Source organism: Hippoglossus stenolepis, chromosome 6, assembly GCF_022539355.2.
Source record: "Hippoglossus stenolepis isolate QCI-W04-F060 chromosome 6, HSTE1.2, whole genome shotgun sequence".
Classification (NCBI taxonomy): Eukaryota; Metazoa; Chordata; class Actinopteri; order Pleuronectiformes; family Pleuronectidae; genus Hippoglossus; species Hippoglossus stenolepis.
Window position 1 is genome coordinate 20,762,928 of NC_061488.1, and position 20,484 is coordinate 20,783,411.

The following is a 20,484-nucleotide window of genomic DNA, read 5'->3' on the forward strand; positions in this document are numbered from 1 at the left end:
GTGAACTGCAAGATTTGTAAAAAGACATGTGTTCAGTAGATATGATGCAATTGAAAGGCGACCAAAATGAAGTGTCCCATTATCGTGAATATAACTAGAGATTTCTCTGGAAACATTTTCAGACAAATTTCAACATTTTTGGAAACATTTTGGATAATATAAGTACACAAGTCAACAAAATATATAACATAGTTCTTGTTTTTTGTAGATATTTCAACAAAGATTAACAAATACCAAGAATACAGTCCTGCTTTGAGCCGAATGTTTTTTAAAAGCTGGGAATTTCAAAGCTCTTACCCTCAAATTCAAAGCTTCCTAGTGTGCGCAGAGCCAGTGTGATGCTGCCCACATCACTTGCCTCAGGGATGTTTGTGAGGCTTGGTGAGGCCAGCTGGTGAGCCAGGCCTTTGGGCATGCCCGGATGACGCAGTGGCTTGTGCATCAACACCAGAGAAAGCATCTTTAGAAGACCGTCCTGGATGTCCTTCTTCAGCTGGGGGATTTGACGGCTCAGGTCATAAAGCACTGCTGTCAGTGCAGGACTAGATGAACAGGAGGAAATGGACAAACAGCTCAATGTCATCGTTGTATCTTTAGATGAGGACATGGAAGTGGGTTGCAGTTGTCCACAAATATAACTTTAAAAGTTACTGTATAAATTATGTAACAGTGGGATTTAGGTGATTAAATAATGGTTAAATAAGGTTCCTACATAGAATTTATACAATACTATACCCAGCCAAAAGATTTAATCCAGGCATTGGAAAACTTTGATGAATTATTTAGCAGTGTGGCAATACTACTCTGTCCTACCTGAGGCCCACAGCTAGCATAGGCTCCAGCAGCTCCTTGATGTCTGGCTGGATGCTGGGACCCATGGCTCTGGAAAGCATGCTGATACAAGTGAACACTGTGGCATCCACCTGCATGGTCTTCTGCCTCCTGCACATAGAAAAAACATGCACTGTAACGACAAGTCTCTTTTCATTTCATTGACAGTATCCCAACATTTTGTTTTAAACAGGTCTCCCACAGAGCATTATTATTATTGAAAACTGTCAAAACTTAATCAGATACTGTTTACTGGTACTGTATTACTATTGTCTTCATCGGGTAAATATTGTCCATGTAAACAGAGTCACTACCTAATCACCATTTCTGTCTCATCACTGTGAGCTGTAGTCACACAGCAGTAATTTTTAAATAAATAGACACTTTCTGAAGACTACAAGCTGACATAATATATTGTGTTTGATTACTGACTTGTGTGCAAAGTCCTTAGGTGGCAGAGCAGCCTTGATGATCTCCAGGATCTTCGTGAGGTATGGCTGAATCTCTGTCCTGACAGCCACCACCAGCAGCCCCAGAGCCTGGAAAGCTGCCGTCCGCTCCTTCTCCTTCTTCAGACAGCCCAGCAGGTAGCCCATAGTGTCCGACAGGTACTGGTCTGCACAGTGGACGGAACAACCGCAATGCAAAAGATTAAACACATACTGTATGTAGGTCTTTGTATAAGCTGCGACACGTATGTCAACCGACTAGGGGAATTTACAGGTCATCTGTTACATCAAAACCCACTGATATCGACCCAGAGACCAAAGAGCGGTGGTCAGGATCTCTTCGGATTTCAAGCACATAAGCAGTGAATAATTCGATGCGAAGAAGATGGGAGATGGTTACTGTGTAAGAGTCAACTGGATCTTGGGCGACAGTCAAACGTGAACTCATCCCACCTGTAAAGGAAGGTGCCTGGAAAGCAGCCAGGCGTGGAAGCAGGTTGAGGATGGTCATCTGGATCAGAGGGTTTTTACTGGTCTTGTATTTCAGCACCCACCGACACACCTGGACAAAAAACATCATATAAGCTTTTGTGGAATATGATTTGTGAAACCCAAAATAGCACTGGCGTTGTGATGTTCACATTGTGACATATTTCTTAAACAACTTCAAATCCAACTACAACATTGTCAGAGCTGAAAAGGGTGTCACTTACATTTAATATTAACTGATTTATAATGTTCAGTCTTTGTTCAATTTTCCTCAGGTTTATGGGCAAATTTATGTGAAGACAGACATTGCACCTGCACTGGCTATACATGATAAATCAATTCTACTTTATTATTTTAAAACATTCTACGTCCACATGAGCTCTGCATCAGTAATCATCAACATTAATTCTGACAAACCCTCAAACACATTTCAAGTGACCTTTCACACACACTGGGTGTGTGTGCATATCAGTGTAAACAGGACACAAATTCTCCACTTTGCAGTAGGTTACAGAAAATACTATGAATGTGAAACAGCAATGGTGAAAAATAAGAGCAAGGATTTATTTCCTTGGACCCACGATGAGGTGGAACTGTTCTGACTGGAGTTGGAATGAGGAACTGGGAGTTAATTTTAGCAATGCTTTGCCTTCAGTGCTTGTAGTCAAGGTGAGACCGACCAGGAAGCAAATGTGGGTGACTGTCATTAATTCCAACTGTCCCCGTTTCTGCCCGTCTTGACTAAAGCACAGCGCCATAGTTTTTAAACTAAAACTGGACAAACCTGGCACTCGAAAACATGGACGGCAGGTGTAAAAGTAGCAGCAGTGATGTATTTAAAAATGAGAACATAGAAATGTGGATGGAGTCTCAGGTGCACATGAAATAATCCTGCGTATATGTTGGTAATCACTGTAATCATCCCCGACCTCCCTCTCCCACCCCTATCCACCTGATCGAATCGGTCCTCCATCAGCTCACGGCAGTATCTGCTCTCAACCAGAGAGTTCTTAGCAGGTGCCGGTGTGGCTCCAAAGCTGAGGAAGCCCTGAGGAGTACTGTAGCCCAGCAAGCCCAGGAGGGCGTTTGACTGCTGCGGCTGCACTGACTGGAAGCTAGTGAAGGGTGTGATGTGGCGGGGCTTGGCTCCGAATCCCATCATCTCCTTGCAGTACTTATCGTGGACCAGTTGCTGCTGTGTGATTTCCTCCATCTCCTCACGCATGCGCTGTCCAAGAAAAAAAAAGACAGTGAGAGGAATGTTTTGCTTTTAAACATGAGAATGTGTTCACTGTGAAATCAGGACCCACCTCTCCTTCCATGCTGCTGATGCGAACCAACTCATTCAGGATCAGGAGGGCGCCATGGACCCTGTCTTCACGATTCATTCCTTTCTCTTTGGCCAAAGTCTCATCAAAGCCTTTTTCTGACTCCTCAAAGGTTTGCTGTTACAGAGAAGACACCGATGATGTTTAATACAATATAACATATACTGTTATACTAAACAAAACACATGGGATTTGCTAGTGCAAAGAGGAATGCTCTACCTTGTACCACTGTGGTTTCTGCATTTCCTTGGTCTCCCTCTGCGTGGTGAGGATGAGACAGGCTCGCAGGGCAGATACAGCTCCTTCTCGGATGGCCTGCTTGGGATCCCATACTGCGTAAAAGATATTATCAAAGAAGGGCTGCACTTGCTGAAAGAAGAAGGTGGGTGCGCTCACAGCCAGCTCCCTCAACACCAACACCTGGAACAGACAGAAAAATGAATCATTAATCTTCTCTCTTAGGTTTATTTCTTTCCAGTGTCAATAAAAAGTAAGTTTAGATATTATTATTAGAAATCCATTCGTGCATCCATCATCTATACCCCTTGTCCTTTGAGGGTCGCGGGGGGAGCTAGAGCCAATCCCAGCTGACATTGTGTAAGAGGCGGGGAACACCCTGCACAGGTCGACAGCTAATCACGGGGCCAACATACAACTCATACACTCTCACATTCATACCTACGGCTCATTTAGAATCTCCAATCAACCTAATCCCCAATCTGCATGTCTTTGCACTGTTGTAGAAAACCCTCCAACAGTGGTTGGACTGTTTCAAACCAAGATTCAAACAAGCAACCCTCTCACAGTGAGGGAACACTTCTAACCACCACACCACCATTCCACCCCTTAACTCAGGTTCTTTCCTGAAATAGTTGCTAACTAGATGCAACATTTTTTATGTCTCTGTGGAAATTCTTCACTTAAAGTGTGAGCTGTGAACTTAGTGGAGCCAACTTAAACACTACCTGGTGACTGTAAATGGCAAAAGAATGGAGGAGTCTGTCGAGTGTCTCGGCAGAATATCTTTAACATTCAGTGTCAAGCAAACTGAAAAAGGCAGTCATTGATTAATGTGTTTGAATAAAACTGTGCCACTCAAATGAAAGAACGTCAGAACACACTATGATTACTATGAACGTTACAATGAACATGAATGCCTGTCTGACCTTGCTCAAACCTTGACTGGATTGCTGGTACAAAGCTACAGAGTGTCTTCTATTAAAAGCTGCACTAGTTAAATATATAAAGAACCCAAAAAGTATGCCGGCCCAACTAATTGAGAAACCATCAATTTCCTGTTTTATTACAGATACTGGCAGAAAATCGAGGAACACAGAGACAACTCAAAGTTAACTAAAGTTAATAAAAAACATTCTTACAATTGTGCAAAATATTTGATGATCCTTTAATAAAAATCTGGTAAATCTGTCATATTCTCTCTGCAAAAATTAGATATTATTTGTGGACCATAATATGGATGTACACAGTAGTAGTTGTAGTACCTTAATTGCAAAGAAAAACATTGGCCATATTACAAGAAAAGCAAAACCTGCCAACAGCAACAAGTAAGATTTATTTCCAGGGAAAGCTACACAAATCACCAATCAACCAATTAACCTACTAAAGCTTTCTTAAGTAAAAAAATGACAAAAAAACCACCAGGGCAAAGGACCAATCCTGAGTCAAGTTATTATCTGCCCTCATCTCCAGCACACATAGTACACCACCAAGAAGGACTGGTATTTCAACAACAAACAGCTGCCTGCTAAGTCACTTACTGATGCATGGCGTCTGCCTTCATTCCGGTCTGCTCCCAACCACTCCAGGGCCCTTTTCACCTCAAACTCCACATACTCAGCAGTGAAGGTGTCCCCAGCCATAGACAGGTGGCCCATGGCTTTAGAGGCCATCTCCATCACCACAGGGTCACTGGAGGGGAGCAGGTTGCGCAGGTAGTTGGCAAAACGGCTGATCCTGGTGGCATTGCCTCCTTCAACGCCAATCAGACTCACTGAAACAAATTAGTTATAGTATCAGTTATGTGCTGTTTTACATATACACCGTGTGTACTCTTGTGCATAACTTCATGTAATTTACACAAAGGGAAATAAGTTGTTTCAAGCTAATTTCAGTATCTTAATACATGTCTGTGTTTGCATCTTACCGATGGCAAGAATGCCTCCTTTCTTCTCATTCACATCAGAACTGGATACCAGTTCAAAAATGTGGTGGTTTAATTCATCATAGAATGTAGTGGCTTCATCTTGGCTTAGCTGTGGAAGACACAAAACCAGCATCTCAAAAAATCAATGTCAGAAGTAAAGTAATAAAAAAAAAATATATATTTCTTAAAAGTCTACAATCTCTTCGTGTTATGTAATATTAACAACCACAAATTAGTGGGGATTCAAGTCCAGTCCTTAAGCAGTGTAAGCAGCTAATTACTCCACAGCTCTCGTGGGAGTAACACTTTTGTAGTGCACAGTGTATCTGAATCCTCATGACAGACTTCTGTCACACACATGGCTCTGTTTGCTGTTACCTCTCTGAGCTCGGTGGTCACATAGTGCTGCAGATCTTTGGCAGATTTTGCTCTGGTGTCTTCATTTCGACTTTTCAGCCCACTGACAAACTGCTGCAGCACAGTGGCTGTGCCTGACATGATCACCATTTGGATGGCCTTCTCTTCAAGGAGACAAACACAAAGCAGACGTTTATTCTTTCACTACAATGTTCTGTATTATGGAGACAGGGGCAAAATGTAAAATAACAACAAGTATTAACATCATGTTAGGGAAGCGAGGACATTAGTCCAGAGTTGTTTATACACCAAGTCAATGTTATTGTTGTTGTTAGCAGCTGGTGCTATGACCAGCTAACGTGTCAGGTTAGCTAACGGTAGCCATGCTTATCGACAACCTTGCTAGTTAGCAACAGCTAAAAAGAGACATTAAGCAGATAGCATGGTCTACACATTAGAACAACACTGAGTAGTAGGTTCGGGTCAGGTAAACACTAATTCGGAGCCTTATGAATGTACCATGCTGATTTTGTTTAGCTAACGTTAGCCTGACCTGATGCCAAGCTATCTAGCTCAAGCAAGTAAAGAAAGACACTTTGCACCACTTACGTGTTTATATTAATATATCGGCCACTTAATAGTTATTCGTCGCTTGCAGGATATCTCTCATTGTAAGTCTGCCGGCTCGTACAGGCTGAGGTTAGCTAGCTACGGTATCCCTCTGCTGAGTTGGACCGACTCCAGAAGCTAGCAGCCGTTCGCTTTTCCCCACCCCATGTGGGAAAAGACCCGCCCCCATCTCCCCTCTGATTGGCTTCCCATGACATACTTCCCTTACTCTAACCAATTGTTTTCCGTAATGCCTAAACTTAACCCAATCAGAGGCAGACTAGAGGTGGGTCTCCGTCCACTTGGGTTGATTACAAAGTAATTCCAGGCATCAGGAGTGAAGGAATGAAGAGTGATGAGAGAATCTTCACAAGCCTGAGCTGTGCAGCTGCTGAAGAGATGGAGGGAGCGCACATGGTTCTGAGTGCAGGTCTGAGGTACTGACGCTAATATCACAAGACTGAGTTACTGACACTAACATACTGACACTAACATCAGAGGTCTGAGGTACTGACACTAACAAACAGACTTAAACATACTGACACTAACATACTGACACTAACATCAGAGGTCTGAGGTACTGACACTAATATCACAAGACTGACTTACTGACACTAACATACTGACACAAACATCAGAGGTCTGAGGTACTGACACTAACATACTGACACAAACGTCACAAGTCTGAGGTACTGACGCTAACATACTGACACAAACATCAGAGGTCTGAGGATTGACACTAACAAACAGACTTAAACATACTGACACAAACATCAGAGGTCTGAGGATTGCACTGCTTAACATACTGACACTAACATACTGACACAAACATCACAAGTCTGAGGTACTGACACTAACATACTGACACAAAATAGTCTGAGGTACTGACACTAACAAACAGACTTAAACATACTGACACAAACATCAGAGGTCTGAGGTTCTGACGCTAATACATGACACTGAGTTACTGACACTAACATACTGACACTAACATCACAGGTCTGAGGTACTGACACTAACATACTGACACTAACATCAGAGGTCTGAGGTACTGACACTAACATACTGACACAAACATCAGAGGTCTGAGGTACTGACACTAACATACTGACACTAAAATCACAAGTCTGAGGTACTGACACTAACACACTGACACTGACCTATTGACATTAACATACACTGAGGTACTGACGCTATCATACTGACACAAACATCACAAGACTGAGTACTGACACTAACATCACAAGTCTGAGGTACTGACACTAACATACTGACACTAACACACTGACACAAACATCACAGGTCTGAGGTACTGACACTAACACACTGACACTGACCTATTGACACTAACATACTGACACAAACGTCACAAGTCTGAGGTACTGACGCTATCATACTGACACAAACATCACAAGACTGAGGTACTGACACTAACATCACAAGTCTGAGGTACTGACACTAACATACTGACTCATACTGACACCAATATACTGACACTAACATACTGACTAATACTGACACTAACATCACAAGTCTGAGGTACTGACACAAACAAACAGACTTAAACATACTGAAAAAAACACACTGACACTAACATACTGACACAAACATCACAGATCTGAAGTAATGACACAAATTTCACTGTAGTAGTCGTATTTGTTGCACTCTACACTTTGTCCTCAGTTATACTGAAAGTTCACATTCAGTATAACTGAGGCACAGGGAGCTTAATTTAGAGTCAACTCAAAAGCTTTGTTCTCATATGCATAACTCATAATTCTCAGTTTTCAGTTTAATTATCTCCTATAACGTTTGTACAAATAGATAAGAACAAAAAACAGGACTATTTAAATAGTCAAGACAAGAAGTATAGATATTTAAAAACATAGAGGTCAGTGTGCGACAGTAATGGAAAGACAACATAGTGAGTCAAAACAAATCTTACAGGTATTTTTCATTATATTTGCAAGCTGTTGATGTTCATTTGACAGGATTACAATAACAATTTGACAACATGTGCATGTATTTTATTTTTTCCATAGTGTTCCATACGTTTCAGCCTCAGGCTCAAGGGGGAGACAAAGTCCATGTGAATAACCTGCTTTTGGGAATGAAAGGAACATTTCTGTCTTATTGTATCTCCGTGTCTAAACTGTGACATTTACCGCTGTGCGACACACTAATTACACTCATACCCTCTTATTTTTCATCTGCAGGGAATTGAACCTTAAATGTCAAATGTATTTTAATCATAAAAATTAACCTTAATTACCGTCTGCTTTTACATTTCTGTCATCATTAAGTTGAGGTCATGGTGGGATAGATCTTTCCTCTACCAAATAAACATCTCACTCACTCTTTTAATGACCCAGGTACATCAGAGGTTTTCATCTGTGGCCCTTAATAGGGTTCTATGCATAATTTCAATATAGATAAAGTCTATAATGAAGATTGGTTTCTAAGAGGTTTGACCTTTTTCACTGCTCTTGGTCTATTTTCTTTGACCTTTAAAAGCTTATATTTTTCTGTTTGGAAGAGCGGGGTAATGGCAATCTTTTGAGCCACTTAGCTATATCCATCCATTTTCTTCCATTTATCAGGGGTCATTGTTGTAGTAGGCTAAGCAGGGTTTCCAGCCATCCCTCTCCCTACCAACACTCTCTAGCTCCTCTATGGGGATCCTGAGGTGTTCTCAGGCCAGCTGGGATATTTGAGCCCTCCACTGAGTTCTGGGTCTACCCTGGGGTCTCCTCCCATGTTGTATTATGCTTGTCTGGCAAACCTTGAGTCACCTGAACTGGCTCCTTTCAACACAAAGGAGCAGCGGCTCTACTCTGAGCTCCCTCCGGACGTCCAAACTCCTCACCCTATCTCTAAGGCTGTGCCCATCCGGTCTACAGAGAAAACTAATTTCAATCGCATGGATCCTCAAACTCTTTCTTTTGGTCAAACCCAAAGCTCATGACCATAGGTGAGGATTGGAACATAGATCGACTGGTAAATAGAAACATTTCCCCTGAGGTTTAGCTGCCTCTTCTCCACGACGCTACAATGCCTGTCTTACTGTTGATGACGCACCAATCCCCCTGTCCATCTCCTGCTCCATGCATCTTCACCTCTGTAGAGAACAAGGCCCCAAGATAATTAAACTCTTTGGAAAATGGGGACCACCACCCTGGTCTGCTCATCCACAGTCACTGTGCCTGGCCTCCAAAGTGCAATTTCCAATATCCATATAACATCCTCTGCCACTTAATCAACCATCATCCAACAAACCCACAGATCCCCATATCAGATCTAGTACCAGAGGCCTTTACTTCCAACCTTACATAACAAGATAAAAAAAACTCCAACTGGAGTATTTATCTAGTTATTATTAGTTCATTGGACTCACCCACGCCTATTGCATTCATACAGGGAGAATCCCGCTGTGGATGTAGACTACTTACAGGCTAAAAAGATATGAAAATGTATTGATTCGTTTTTTCGCACTGGATCATTAAAGTATTGGTCAAAGCAGTAGTCTGGTCATCGAAACAATAATTTGATTCTGAATCCAGCAGATGAGACTTACTGTGACCCTGGCAAAATGTTTTTAACTCATACTGCAGCTAAACTAAACTTGCACTTTACAAGCCTCAAAAACAAAGATCACCTCTGAATATCAATATGAAGAATCTGGTTAGAGTTGTCTTAAAATTTGAACATATTCAAATTGGGTTTTCAGAGCAGTTACTGCTCTCAGTCAATGGAAGACTTGAATCATTTAGACAAAGAGTAAAACAGACATCTGCAAGTTAGTGTGTTTACTAAAAATCTTTCATTCTGATGTACCCTGGTATTCTAATAAAAATACCATAGATTTAAATGGGATAACAGTCATAGTTCTGCTTATTAAACTACTTAATGTCGTCCTAATATAAAGCTTTTTATTATTCTGTGATCATAAGCTTGTTATATTTAGTAAATCAGGGGACATGATGGCAAATGTCATAATTTGCCCTTTTTTTGCAGATTCAATTAGTGGGTGATTTGTCAGCTAACATGCAAAGTAACAAAAGTTAATTAAACTCCAATCAGGTTAATACTGTAATCAGTGTGAAGTAGAGTGTGCCGGTGCACGCATCTGACACTACAAATGATAAGGTGTAATGCTTATCGGTGTGTGTTGGTGTGTGTCGGTGTCGGTGTGTCGGTGTACTCGTTTTTGTTACCTTTAGTACCCTATCAGGACCAGTAGACCTCATGGGGGACCAAAGGAGAGGACCAAACCTGTGTGTGTGTGTGTGTGTGTGTGTGTGTGTGTGTGTGTGTGTGTGTGTGTGTGTGTGTGTGTGTGTGTGTGTGTGTGTGTGTGTGTGTGTGTGTGTGTGTGTGTGTGTGTGTGTGTGTGTGTGTGAAAGATGTGGTGGTGTAACATCACTGAGAAGGGGTTAAGGTCCCCAATTTTGCACCCAAGGGCCCTTTCTCCCTTTCTCAAGCCTGCATGGCCAAGTCAGACATCCACTCATGAGACACCGACTCACTCAATCTGCCACAACAAAGAAAGACAGAGGGTGCTTTGGGGAGATGAAACGCACTTACAGTCACTTGACTTCTGCACATACATAAAACCACTCGAGCAGCACAAATGTATGCACGCTCCCCCCCCACCAGGACTCTTGTCCTGACAGGCAGCCAGCCTCCTCTGCTAAGTGACAGACATGATGTTGGGTGCACTTTCATCAGACCAAGACTTTGATTTCTCGGCTCTCGCTCCTGTTTATTTTCTGCTTCGTCTTTTCACTCAGCTGAACTTTTGAAATATTTCCCCCATGATGGAGCCGGTCATTCCATCTAGACTAAAGGAGGAAAGTGGTGGGGGGGAGATTGAAAAGGTGAGCTCACTCCTGCACCTACTGCTCCTATACCTACCCACCTGAGTCATCTAACATCCATCATCTGCTAATCCTGCCCACCTTCATCTCTCTTACCCTCTTTTACTTTATGATTTAACCCCACCCCCCGCTCCCACTTAACCTGTCTATGTTCTTTCTTCTTCCCTCCTCAGTCCCTCACGTGTTCTCAAAGCCTTTTGTTGAGCAGAAGGAGGGATTTGCTGTGAGTCACAGATTCTTGGGCTAGGATTCATGAGGCAGCATCTGGTTCTATATGCTGGGGGCAACTCTCATCCCATACCACAGCCCAGCACTCTCCTAGTCTGAATTTATGGTGGAGGTAACATTTTAATTTACTACTACAGTTATGTAAGTTTGGAACATTGATTTTGCAGTAGTTTAAAGGGGATTAACCCAATTCAGTGAAAAGTTGGGCTTGCGAGCCTTCAAGGGGAAAAACATTTAAAATGGCAGAGCTGAAAATTATATTTCTGACTAAGGGTAGATATATATCTTATTAGCTTAGAACTAACTAACTAACTTTGCAGCAAGCTTTAACGTTAATTCCAAGTAACCTGTTTGTTTGCAGTAGTTTTTACATATGTAATACAATAAAATGGCTAATTTAGGCTAGGAGTTGCTGTGTAGTGTAACTAAACACTCATTTATGCTCAATGAAAGATAGCTTTCCGGAAACAGGCATAACTATCTGTCCATACTATACATTAAATTTATCTGTATTTGTGCACGTCTTCTGAATGCTTGTAGACAAAACACACAAAATGGAGCAGTACCACTGTAAGTGTAGCCAAAATAGTTCAAACGAGACGACCATAGGAAACGAAGAAGATATTTCAACTTTTTGAGGAGAGACTTTGCAAGTTACCAAAAAACCACAGGCATCTGTATGATGTTACCTCTCCCATTTACATTTTTTTTTATTTACAGGTACATTATCATAACGTCCTCCACTGTCACCATGTTTGTTGTTAGTCAGAAACTCTTGACTCTGCGCCGCCCTCTGGTGGATTGATTGCTGAATAACCTGGCATGGAGATGCATGGAGGTTTGTGAGCAGTGACAGTGACATAATTTGAAATTATTGTACGTATATGCAGTACAAATAAGGCTAAGGCTAACAATGTAGTTATAACCAAAAACCTTTCCTCCCATTCTGCAGACATTTCATGAATCCAACACCAAGCCCAACTAGATCATGATGCATCCTTTTCAGGGAGAGCAATCGTAGTGCCATGATCGTCAAGGCAAAAACAGGCACCAACAGCAGTCCCTGCACAGTGTTGGATGTCTGAGAGAGGAAGTGACAATAACTGAATGTCTATATACAAGCTTCATAATGACTTAACCAGTAATCTGGGATATTCTTTTGATTGATACGGGTAGGTCCACACTCACTAATCGAAGTACAATGAGTAGACAATGTGGCGGAATTGAATCAGCACAGTTAGTTTAATGAAAAGTGCAAAGTGGCACAGAGACAATGGAGTGTGCAATCAACTAATGCAACTGGACAGCCATGTTGGGTGGAATGAAGTCTGCAGAGAAGGAGGACATGATGATGCTGCACTTTCTTGTAACAGTGCTTGATCTGTCTTCTGGCACGCTGCTCCGCTCCCTGACAAGGACGATCAGCTACACACACACACACACACACACACACACACACACACACACACACACACACACACACACACACACACACACACAGACACACACATGCAGAGTCAACATATTGATCAAGTTTCCCTCCCTTGGTGAGACATATAGATCAAACACTATTGCTAATCCGTGAATCAGATTGCAGGGGAAACCTAAGGCCAGCATATGGAAATAAGAATCCCCTTTGACACTGAGTTCTTGTTCATCAAAAAGTCCTTAATCAGGGAGAATAACAATGAACACTGATGCCAGTATCTGTTTCCACACAGGCATTACTCATCATTTCTACCACAGACCCTTGTCTTCCGAGGTAATCCTTTTGTTATGGTGAGATTCAATACGTCAAACCGAGAGATGATGACATAGTGTATTAAAAGTGAGGTAGAGTATTCAGTTTCACATCAAAATGGCTTCATTACACATCCAGCAACAGGAGTAGCCAACATATACAGAATACTAAATTAGCTCAATGGTGACGACTAAATCACTATGAGTCGGACAGATTTAGATCGTTCCATTCATCTGCAGTGGCGTGGTTCTGTGCGTCTGCAATAGACTCATTTCCTAAATGGACTCTGGTGCGCCCCTGCCAAAGAGCAAGCCAGGAGTGAATGAATGGTCTCAATTAGACAAAATGGCCGTCTGTAAATTGTGGCCAGTCTGCATAAACAAGCAAGGGCTGGGCAGGAGCAGATGGATGGAGAGGTCTCCAAACCGACCAGTAGTAATGGAGACAGGTTGGCTATCATTCACTCTTGCCCTTCCATCAATATGGCCAGTAACCACTTCACAGTTTGTCAAGAAAACATAACAATTTGCAGGAAACTAATACTGACATATTGAATTTAATGTTTGCACCTTTTTGTTTTGTTTGTTTTTTTGTGGGCCTAATGAAAACTATCACATGACCTTGATGCTGACTTCTAAAAAACCTGAAACTATGTAACTTTTACTGAGCAACAGCGCCCTCTGCAGCCACACGTGGTGATTCATTATGTTGGGCTCTGTAGCTGTGTCTAAATTCAGGCGCCGCACCCTTCGGAGGACGTAGTCTACACAGCCTACATAGACTGCCTCCTTCCTGGGCCTCTTAGACGCTAAAGCCTGAACCAAAATGAGACGGTCTGGTCTGCAGAGGCTTTCCATGATTGGCGTCACCAGCTCACCCTGTCCTAATTGTTGTCACCTAGCAACAGGGCTGAAGTTGGACACACCGACGAAGTTTTAATGTTCCTTGGTATTTTTTAAACACGTGTACAATTTGGTTCACTTGAAGTGTGATACTCAAGCATTGGACATTTCATCGCTTTCTGGCGCCATTACATCTGTGAAAAACTGTTCGGCATCCAAGCACATGAATCCTGGGAGGCCGAGAAAGATCCATCCAGTGGACAGTCTAGTTGCGGCGCTGTAAAGCAATCAGCCCCTGAATTGAGAGCCCACTTCTGTCTGAGAGATTGAGGTGTTTTCATGTCGAGAAAAGACAAACTATGTAGAGCAGAGCTTTGACTGCATAGACCCACTCACTGAACTGAAATCCAACTGATCGGTGGATATTACCCATGATCCTTCCCTAACCCGAAGCCCTGGCGTTGTAACAAATACACCCAACTCTGCCTTCCAAGTATTTTTTACTGGTATCCAGTTCCGCATTACTCTTTAAATTACTGGGCCTGACACTGGTAATTTCAGCTGCGACCATCAGTTAGTTACACACTTCTTGCAGGAGATCGTACCCGCTCACCAAAGTTATAAATGTATGGAATTGGCTCCATTCGCTTTAATCCAAATCTCGATGTACCATCAAACAAATTTTGAATAAGGTGCCTTGTTAATGTTAAGAAAGTTGCATACTTTAACACTAAATCTTCTCTTGGAGATAATACCGTCGCCATGTGTGACATGAGGAAGTGAGGGGAGTTTATCTGGGTCCCTATCTGTAATGAAGTGAGCACTGTGTACATGGTGTGTGTCACTGACACCTCTTTATCTTGTCTCCACTCAGTCTTATCTATGGTAATCCAATGAGATTAGACAGATACTAATGATGGTGCACAACCTCAAGGGCTTTAAGGATAGCATTTGTACTGGAAAGGAACACTTGGAACAACATTACATACGTATCTGGGTCTGAGAGAGAGAGAGACAGAAAAGAGTACACCACAGTGCACCCACAGGGTTGAATATTTACCTGTGTGTTCCTTCTAAAGACACTGACAATAATCATTTCGAAGTTCGCATGCAAAGGCCTAATCTGCAGACTCTCTAAATATAAGAGAAAGCTGGAGAGCGAGAGAAAAAAACCTGAGGCATTGAACTATCTGACATTCCAGTTAAATGCACAGGGATAAAACCAGGTGTGAAACCACCTCTCCTGTTTGGACTTGACGCCACAAAGCAGAGGGCCATCTGGCAAACTGTCAGGCAGCTAAAACACAGGCTGTTTGCTGCAGCTCGTCTCCCTCCACTGTTTGTTTTGGGAAAGTGGAGCTGCAGTCGGAGGATTGTGATCCGACACAGGATAACACCAAATTTTCACCTCAGCTTGTCAGTGGGCTTTTCTCACCAGTTTAACACCAGGTCAATCACTGCCTGCCACCCACTGGAATAGCTGCAAAATAGACCTGAAGTACAGAAACACACAATTGAGAAGCTATTTCTCATGAAAATGGATATGGATTCATATGCCGCTCAACAAGGATTTAATGAAACTGTTTCTCAGACACATAAACAAATGTGAAAGTCTGCCGTTATGACAAGAACAATAAATCAGGAAGTTAAACTGACGATCGCTCCAAGATGATTAACATGAACAACAGCCGATACAGACTCCAAGTCGATTCAGTCAGTACATTCATTGTTTCATAAATCTGAGGAAGGTTTCAGGTATTTATATTTTAATTGTCATGTATTGACCTCTCTGCTCCTCTTGGTATAAAACCTTCCCACACAGCCTGACAGTGAAAACACATTCAGCCAGTTCTCGTCAGAAAGTCAGACTGACTCCCTGCTCATTAATGTTCATGCAACTGCAGCTCCACACACATCATTGGTGAAACATGATACAGGTTCATCCTTTTCACAATGTTATTTTATACCTAAATTCTACATTGGTTTCCTCCCTTCTTTCAGTCTCTTAATGGAATCTCAAAGCATTTATTCATTGCCTGTTCAAGCCGAAAGAAAATCTAGTGCTCCACCTTTCAGTTCTTATCCAGTGATTTGACTGGATTTGCTTCAGCACTCCTCGTCTCCATTACTCCACCAGGTCAGGTATCTGTGCAGACCCATTCATGTTTTCCCCAGCTCATTGCATCAATGGGAAAGTGTGTTTGACTGGAAGACACCATGGTCAGATTATTTTTTCAGCTCAATGTAGTACCCTGGAGCATCCGGGGATCCTTCAGAGGGTCAATGTGATCACATTATTTTATAAATGATTTATTTTGACACATTTTGCACACTGAGGTGAAAAGAAACCTGTTTTGTAAAAAATGTAATGTCACCATGACCCCAGTGTTTTTTCCTTTGTTTTCCCCCTCCCTTGTGTCTCTGTGTCGTTGTTGGTGTGTGTCTGCTCTCCAGTTCCCATCCACTTGCCACAGCCTGCTCACCTGTCAGCCCGCTCTCCAGTCTTCACTACTCAGTGACGCGGACCTTTATATAGAAATCATTTCTTTTCCACTAAACCCGTGTTGCCTGAGTCTGAGTTTGGGTCGATCCTTTTGCTGTATAACAACAGTTACCTCCCTCCTCTTTTTTATGCTTAAAACAGTATAAGCATGCGGTGTGGTAAAAATGATATGGACACAAATATTATATAATATTATATACATATTATATATGCAAAGGTGCATGGAGTATGGAGAAGTTAGGGTAACTTTTGTGCAAATCTAAATCCAAATGCAGACATGCAGATGCTCCCAAAACAAGGGCATGTTGCCAAGGCACCAAGCCAACTTGGGTGCTTTGTTCAGGCACTGTCTTTGGTGTTTTGGAAACAACCTGGTCTGGGCTTGAAATGTGAAGTTCACTGATGCTTCAAATCTCATGCCTTGTCCTGATATTACTCACAGAGACCTGTATACACAGCAGCCACAAACTACCATAATGACTTGCTTTTTAGTTTATTTTTTTTTCAAGTTAAGCACATCACCAGATAGGTTATTCTGCATCATTCCTCCAGCCAGGTCTGTTGCATAGGGAGACAGCAGAGAGTGGGCAGGCTGGAAACTGGACACTGAGCTTGTGATCCGAGGCAGATAGATGCCAGGCAGGCGAGGCTCAGTCTCTGTTCTCATGCTGATACCTGATAAAGCCAACTGGGCCTGTCCTCAGGAAAAAACGCAGCTACAGCAGCCTTGTTTGATAACCCTGGAATGTCTCAATTTGTGTGTGTGTGTGTGTGTGTGCGTGTGCGTGTGCGTAAAGCTAAGGGGAGTGTTATCATTATCACATTATCTGTAAGAGCCATGTAAAACACAGAGTAACAAGTAACAAACAGAGGATATGAACAGACACTGTCAGGATGAGGGATGTTTGAAAAACACAAAACCAAAAGGCCTTGACACTGAATAACTTCAGCAGGAGTGGTGCATTATTTATGTGGCCCGTACTGTAAGATATCACATGACGTACACAAAGATTGGTTTTCGACAGCGAGCTGCGCAGTGATTCTCAGACTGTCCACGATGCACTGAGGTGCAGCCCTGCAGCTACCTCTTGGTGTAACGCAGCCCCCGGGCCCTGCATACAATTTGCCTGCTAATGTTGCATCTCAGGTTTCCCCTCTTTCTTTCCAATGGCACGCGGATGACTACAGAGTCAACTCTTTCCAGCTGCCATGTGGTCCTCTGTGTCAGCCATCAACATAAATTTAACCCATTGAAATAGATCGTAATGTAAGGCTCCGTCGGCATCTATCACTATCATAACTGTGAAAATGACGGCTAGGTCCAGTATGACAGAGCTCACAGGTGAATATCATTCAAACAAGACTATAAAAAAGAGACTTTTATGTCATGAAATCCTGCTAACATAGCCTTTCTTTGTCTGTTTGTCAAAAATATGATGTAAAACTGACATTTATGACAGGAGAAAGAAGTCCACGCAAAGTAATACACCAGATTTTTCCATACACCTCCTACTTGTCAGTCAGTAAATCCCCTCTGAGGGAGCGTAGCCTGATGTCTTTGCTCCCCAGCTCCTCTTTATCTGCTGCTGCATTTTGTATCTGTCTACACTTTGATTCACCAAACAGCCTGTGAAATGTCCTCTTTCAGTCCAATACTTGTTAATGCTTGTTTGGTTTCTGGGGTTTTTTGTGTAGACATATTTGGAGGAGGAGGAGGAGGGCTGCCAGGAGATAAATAGAAGAGGGGAGGTGTGAGAGGTGTCGTCGTTTGTGTGCTCTGGTAAGTTTCACATTATGAGAGATCTTCCGATAATTGTGTTTTGTATCCACAGAGAAACGTGACTGATAATCCGCAGCAGAGTTTAGATCCTATCTTCAGGATTGTTTCCTGATACAGAAAATATTTCTAGGCTAAAAACACCGTCTACACCCCCAGCCTGTTTTTGCACACTAACACATATATCTGTAAAAGACCCCAGTCTTGTATTGTTTAAAGGTTCATACACAAATTCAAATCACAACATACGTTTTCTTAAAAGTCGAGACTTGACAATATTATAGAGAACAATTCCCACAATGACAAGCACTTGTTGACTGTGGAGATCTTCGGTGTGGGGCGGCCACACTTGTTGATTCCTTATCAATTATATACATTTTATGTGGGGTACTTGCTGAAAGCATAGATCAATCAGGTGTCATCACATGCAAAGTTTATGTAACATATTCCTAATTCAGTGTTAAAATGATGTAATGGAACCAACAATAAAATTGATATAAAGCTTCTTCATGTTTAGATTTAAGAAGGCTCAGGTTGGGAACCTGACCGCCGGCCTTTCGAGGGTCTTTCTGTGTGCAGTGTGCGTGTCTCTTTCCAGGTATAAATGTCAGACAGAGTGGTTGTTTGTTTCTGTGTGCTGGGTGTGTGATATGCTGGCGACCTGTGAAGGGTGTACTCTGCCTCTTGTCCAATGTCACCTGGGATTAGCTCCAGCCCCCCAAAAAAATGAGCATTATAGCTAACGGATGGATGGATGGATGGATGGATGTCTAATTGGTGGAAAGTGGCCAATCTCAGAGCCCATCGGCCATCGTCTGACGACAAGTTAGTATATTCACACCCAGGATCAGTTTAGAGAGATTAGGAAGTGGCAGACTTGATGTGTCACATCTGTCTCCTGCAGTATCCACTAGACCACTAGAGGCAGAGCAACAAGCTATAAATTCAACATTGACATAAAGGAGACACAGTGAACATGCTAACACACAACATGCCTTACACATGCAGCCGGCACACAACAACATTAGCTTGCTTTTGAAGTGGTGTTTCTGGTCTCCTGATAGATGTAAGTCCAACTATTATTCTACTTTTACCTCCATTTTGGTCTCCACTAATGGTTAATGGGAAATATGTAGCTCTTGAGCTGCTAGCTGTTGATGCTAACCAGCTAGTCTCTAACTAGAAGCTAGTAGTGTCTGTCTACTGTCTACAGTTTTTGATTCGTTCCTTGAAGCTATACAATTTGGTAATACATCCTGACAGCTGAGACTGACTTTTGATTGGTCGAGCACACGTATCAGCAGACCTCAATACCATGGCTCCATCCCCTGATCGCTACTACACAGACTCTGGCTTCAAATGATGTCATCGGTGCAAGATGACAGTTCATTTCTGGCAGAAGTGGAGACGCTTTGTGCATCTTAAGTGTATGTCTATGATCTGAGACAAATTTCTTGGACAGAAAACTAAAACAACGAGCTGGAAGCTGAAAGACACTAAAACGCTAAAGCTGAGGCCGATAACTGTAGAGTTGGGTGATCTATGGTTTGAGACCTGTCACATTACGAATCGTAACTTTCACATAACAGGGACATACATTTATGTTTGTGTACTATACTGTAATTAGCGTGTTGACATACCACAACATTTTTCATATTGCAAAAACACTAGTTTTAATTCATACCTTAAACTACCAAAAAACAGACACAGAGGAATTTAGTGAATTGAGAGTGAGCTTGGTTTTGTTGGCAGGTTGCAGCAGTGATTCCTGTCTGAGACCAACATGCAGCTACATTAAGAATAATTTATAAGATATAATAACACGCACTGGAAATGTTTTTGAATTTGGGGGCACTTTCTGCTTCAAACTAGTCATTAGTGCTACGAAATAAAGCTCTTTTGGATGTGGAAGCCAAGAGAAATGTTCTTTAAGACCACAAGGACTGTCTGCCATTTACTTTCGCTGGAGCAGCCAAAGACTTTACATGCCACAAATAATGCCATTTATTGATTTGGGATTATTTGTATTTGAATTGTATTACTCTTACTATATAATGTATATGGACAGAGGAATTGCATTTGAACAGTGTTTTCTGCCCATTTGTGCAAATATGATCCTTATCTGTATGAAGAATGATGAAAAGCACTGACAAACTGTATTATCTTTCATTCAAACGACAGTTGTCTATTAGGGTTAACTTAGCTGTCAGAGCCGAGGCCTACTAGAGCAAATTTCTGCAAATATCCTCTCTAGCAACTGTGCATAACCAAGCCTGTCATTTTCCCCAG

General features: G+C 42.1%; 1 protein-coding gene across 5 annotated transcripts in view; it reads right to left on the reverse strand.

The window, feature by feature from the left end:
• The window catches only part of mtor (mechanistic target of rapamycin kinase), an 89,244-nt gene extending 82,858 nt beyond the window's left edge, over positions 1-6,386 (reverse strand). For 4 of the 5 annotated variants that reach the window (XM_047340436.1, XM_047340435.1, XM_047340434.1 and 1 more), the window contains exons 1-11: positions 6,228-6,386; positions 5,640-5,782; positions 5,262-5,370; positions 4,876-5,108; positions 3,317-3,517; positions 3,080-3,214; positions 2,722-2,997; positions 1,734-1,842; positions 1,264-1,447; positions 814-942; positions 298-542 (exon numbers count right to left, since the gene is read on the reverse strand). In XM_047340436.1, coding sequence (XP_047196392.1) covers positions 298-542; positions 814-942; positions 1,264-1,447; positions 1,734-1,842; positions 2,722-2,997; positions 3,080-3,214; positions 3,317-3,517; positions 4,876-5,108; positions 5,262-5,370; positions 5,640-5,768 — 1,750 coding nt within the window. In that variant the 5' untranslated portion in view covers positions 5,769-5,782; positions 6,228-6,386. The remainder of the gene's footprint in view (positions 1-297; positions 543-813; positions 943-1,263; positions 1,448-1,733; positions 1,843-2,721; positions 2,998-3,079; positions 3,215-3,316; positions 3,518-4,875; positions 5,109-5,261; positions 5,371-5,639; positions 5,783-6,227) is intronic. The other variant, XM_047340433.1, reaches the window with a different exon arrangement.
• Positions 6,387-20,484: the final 14,098 nt, after the last annotated feature.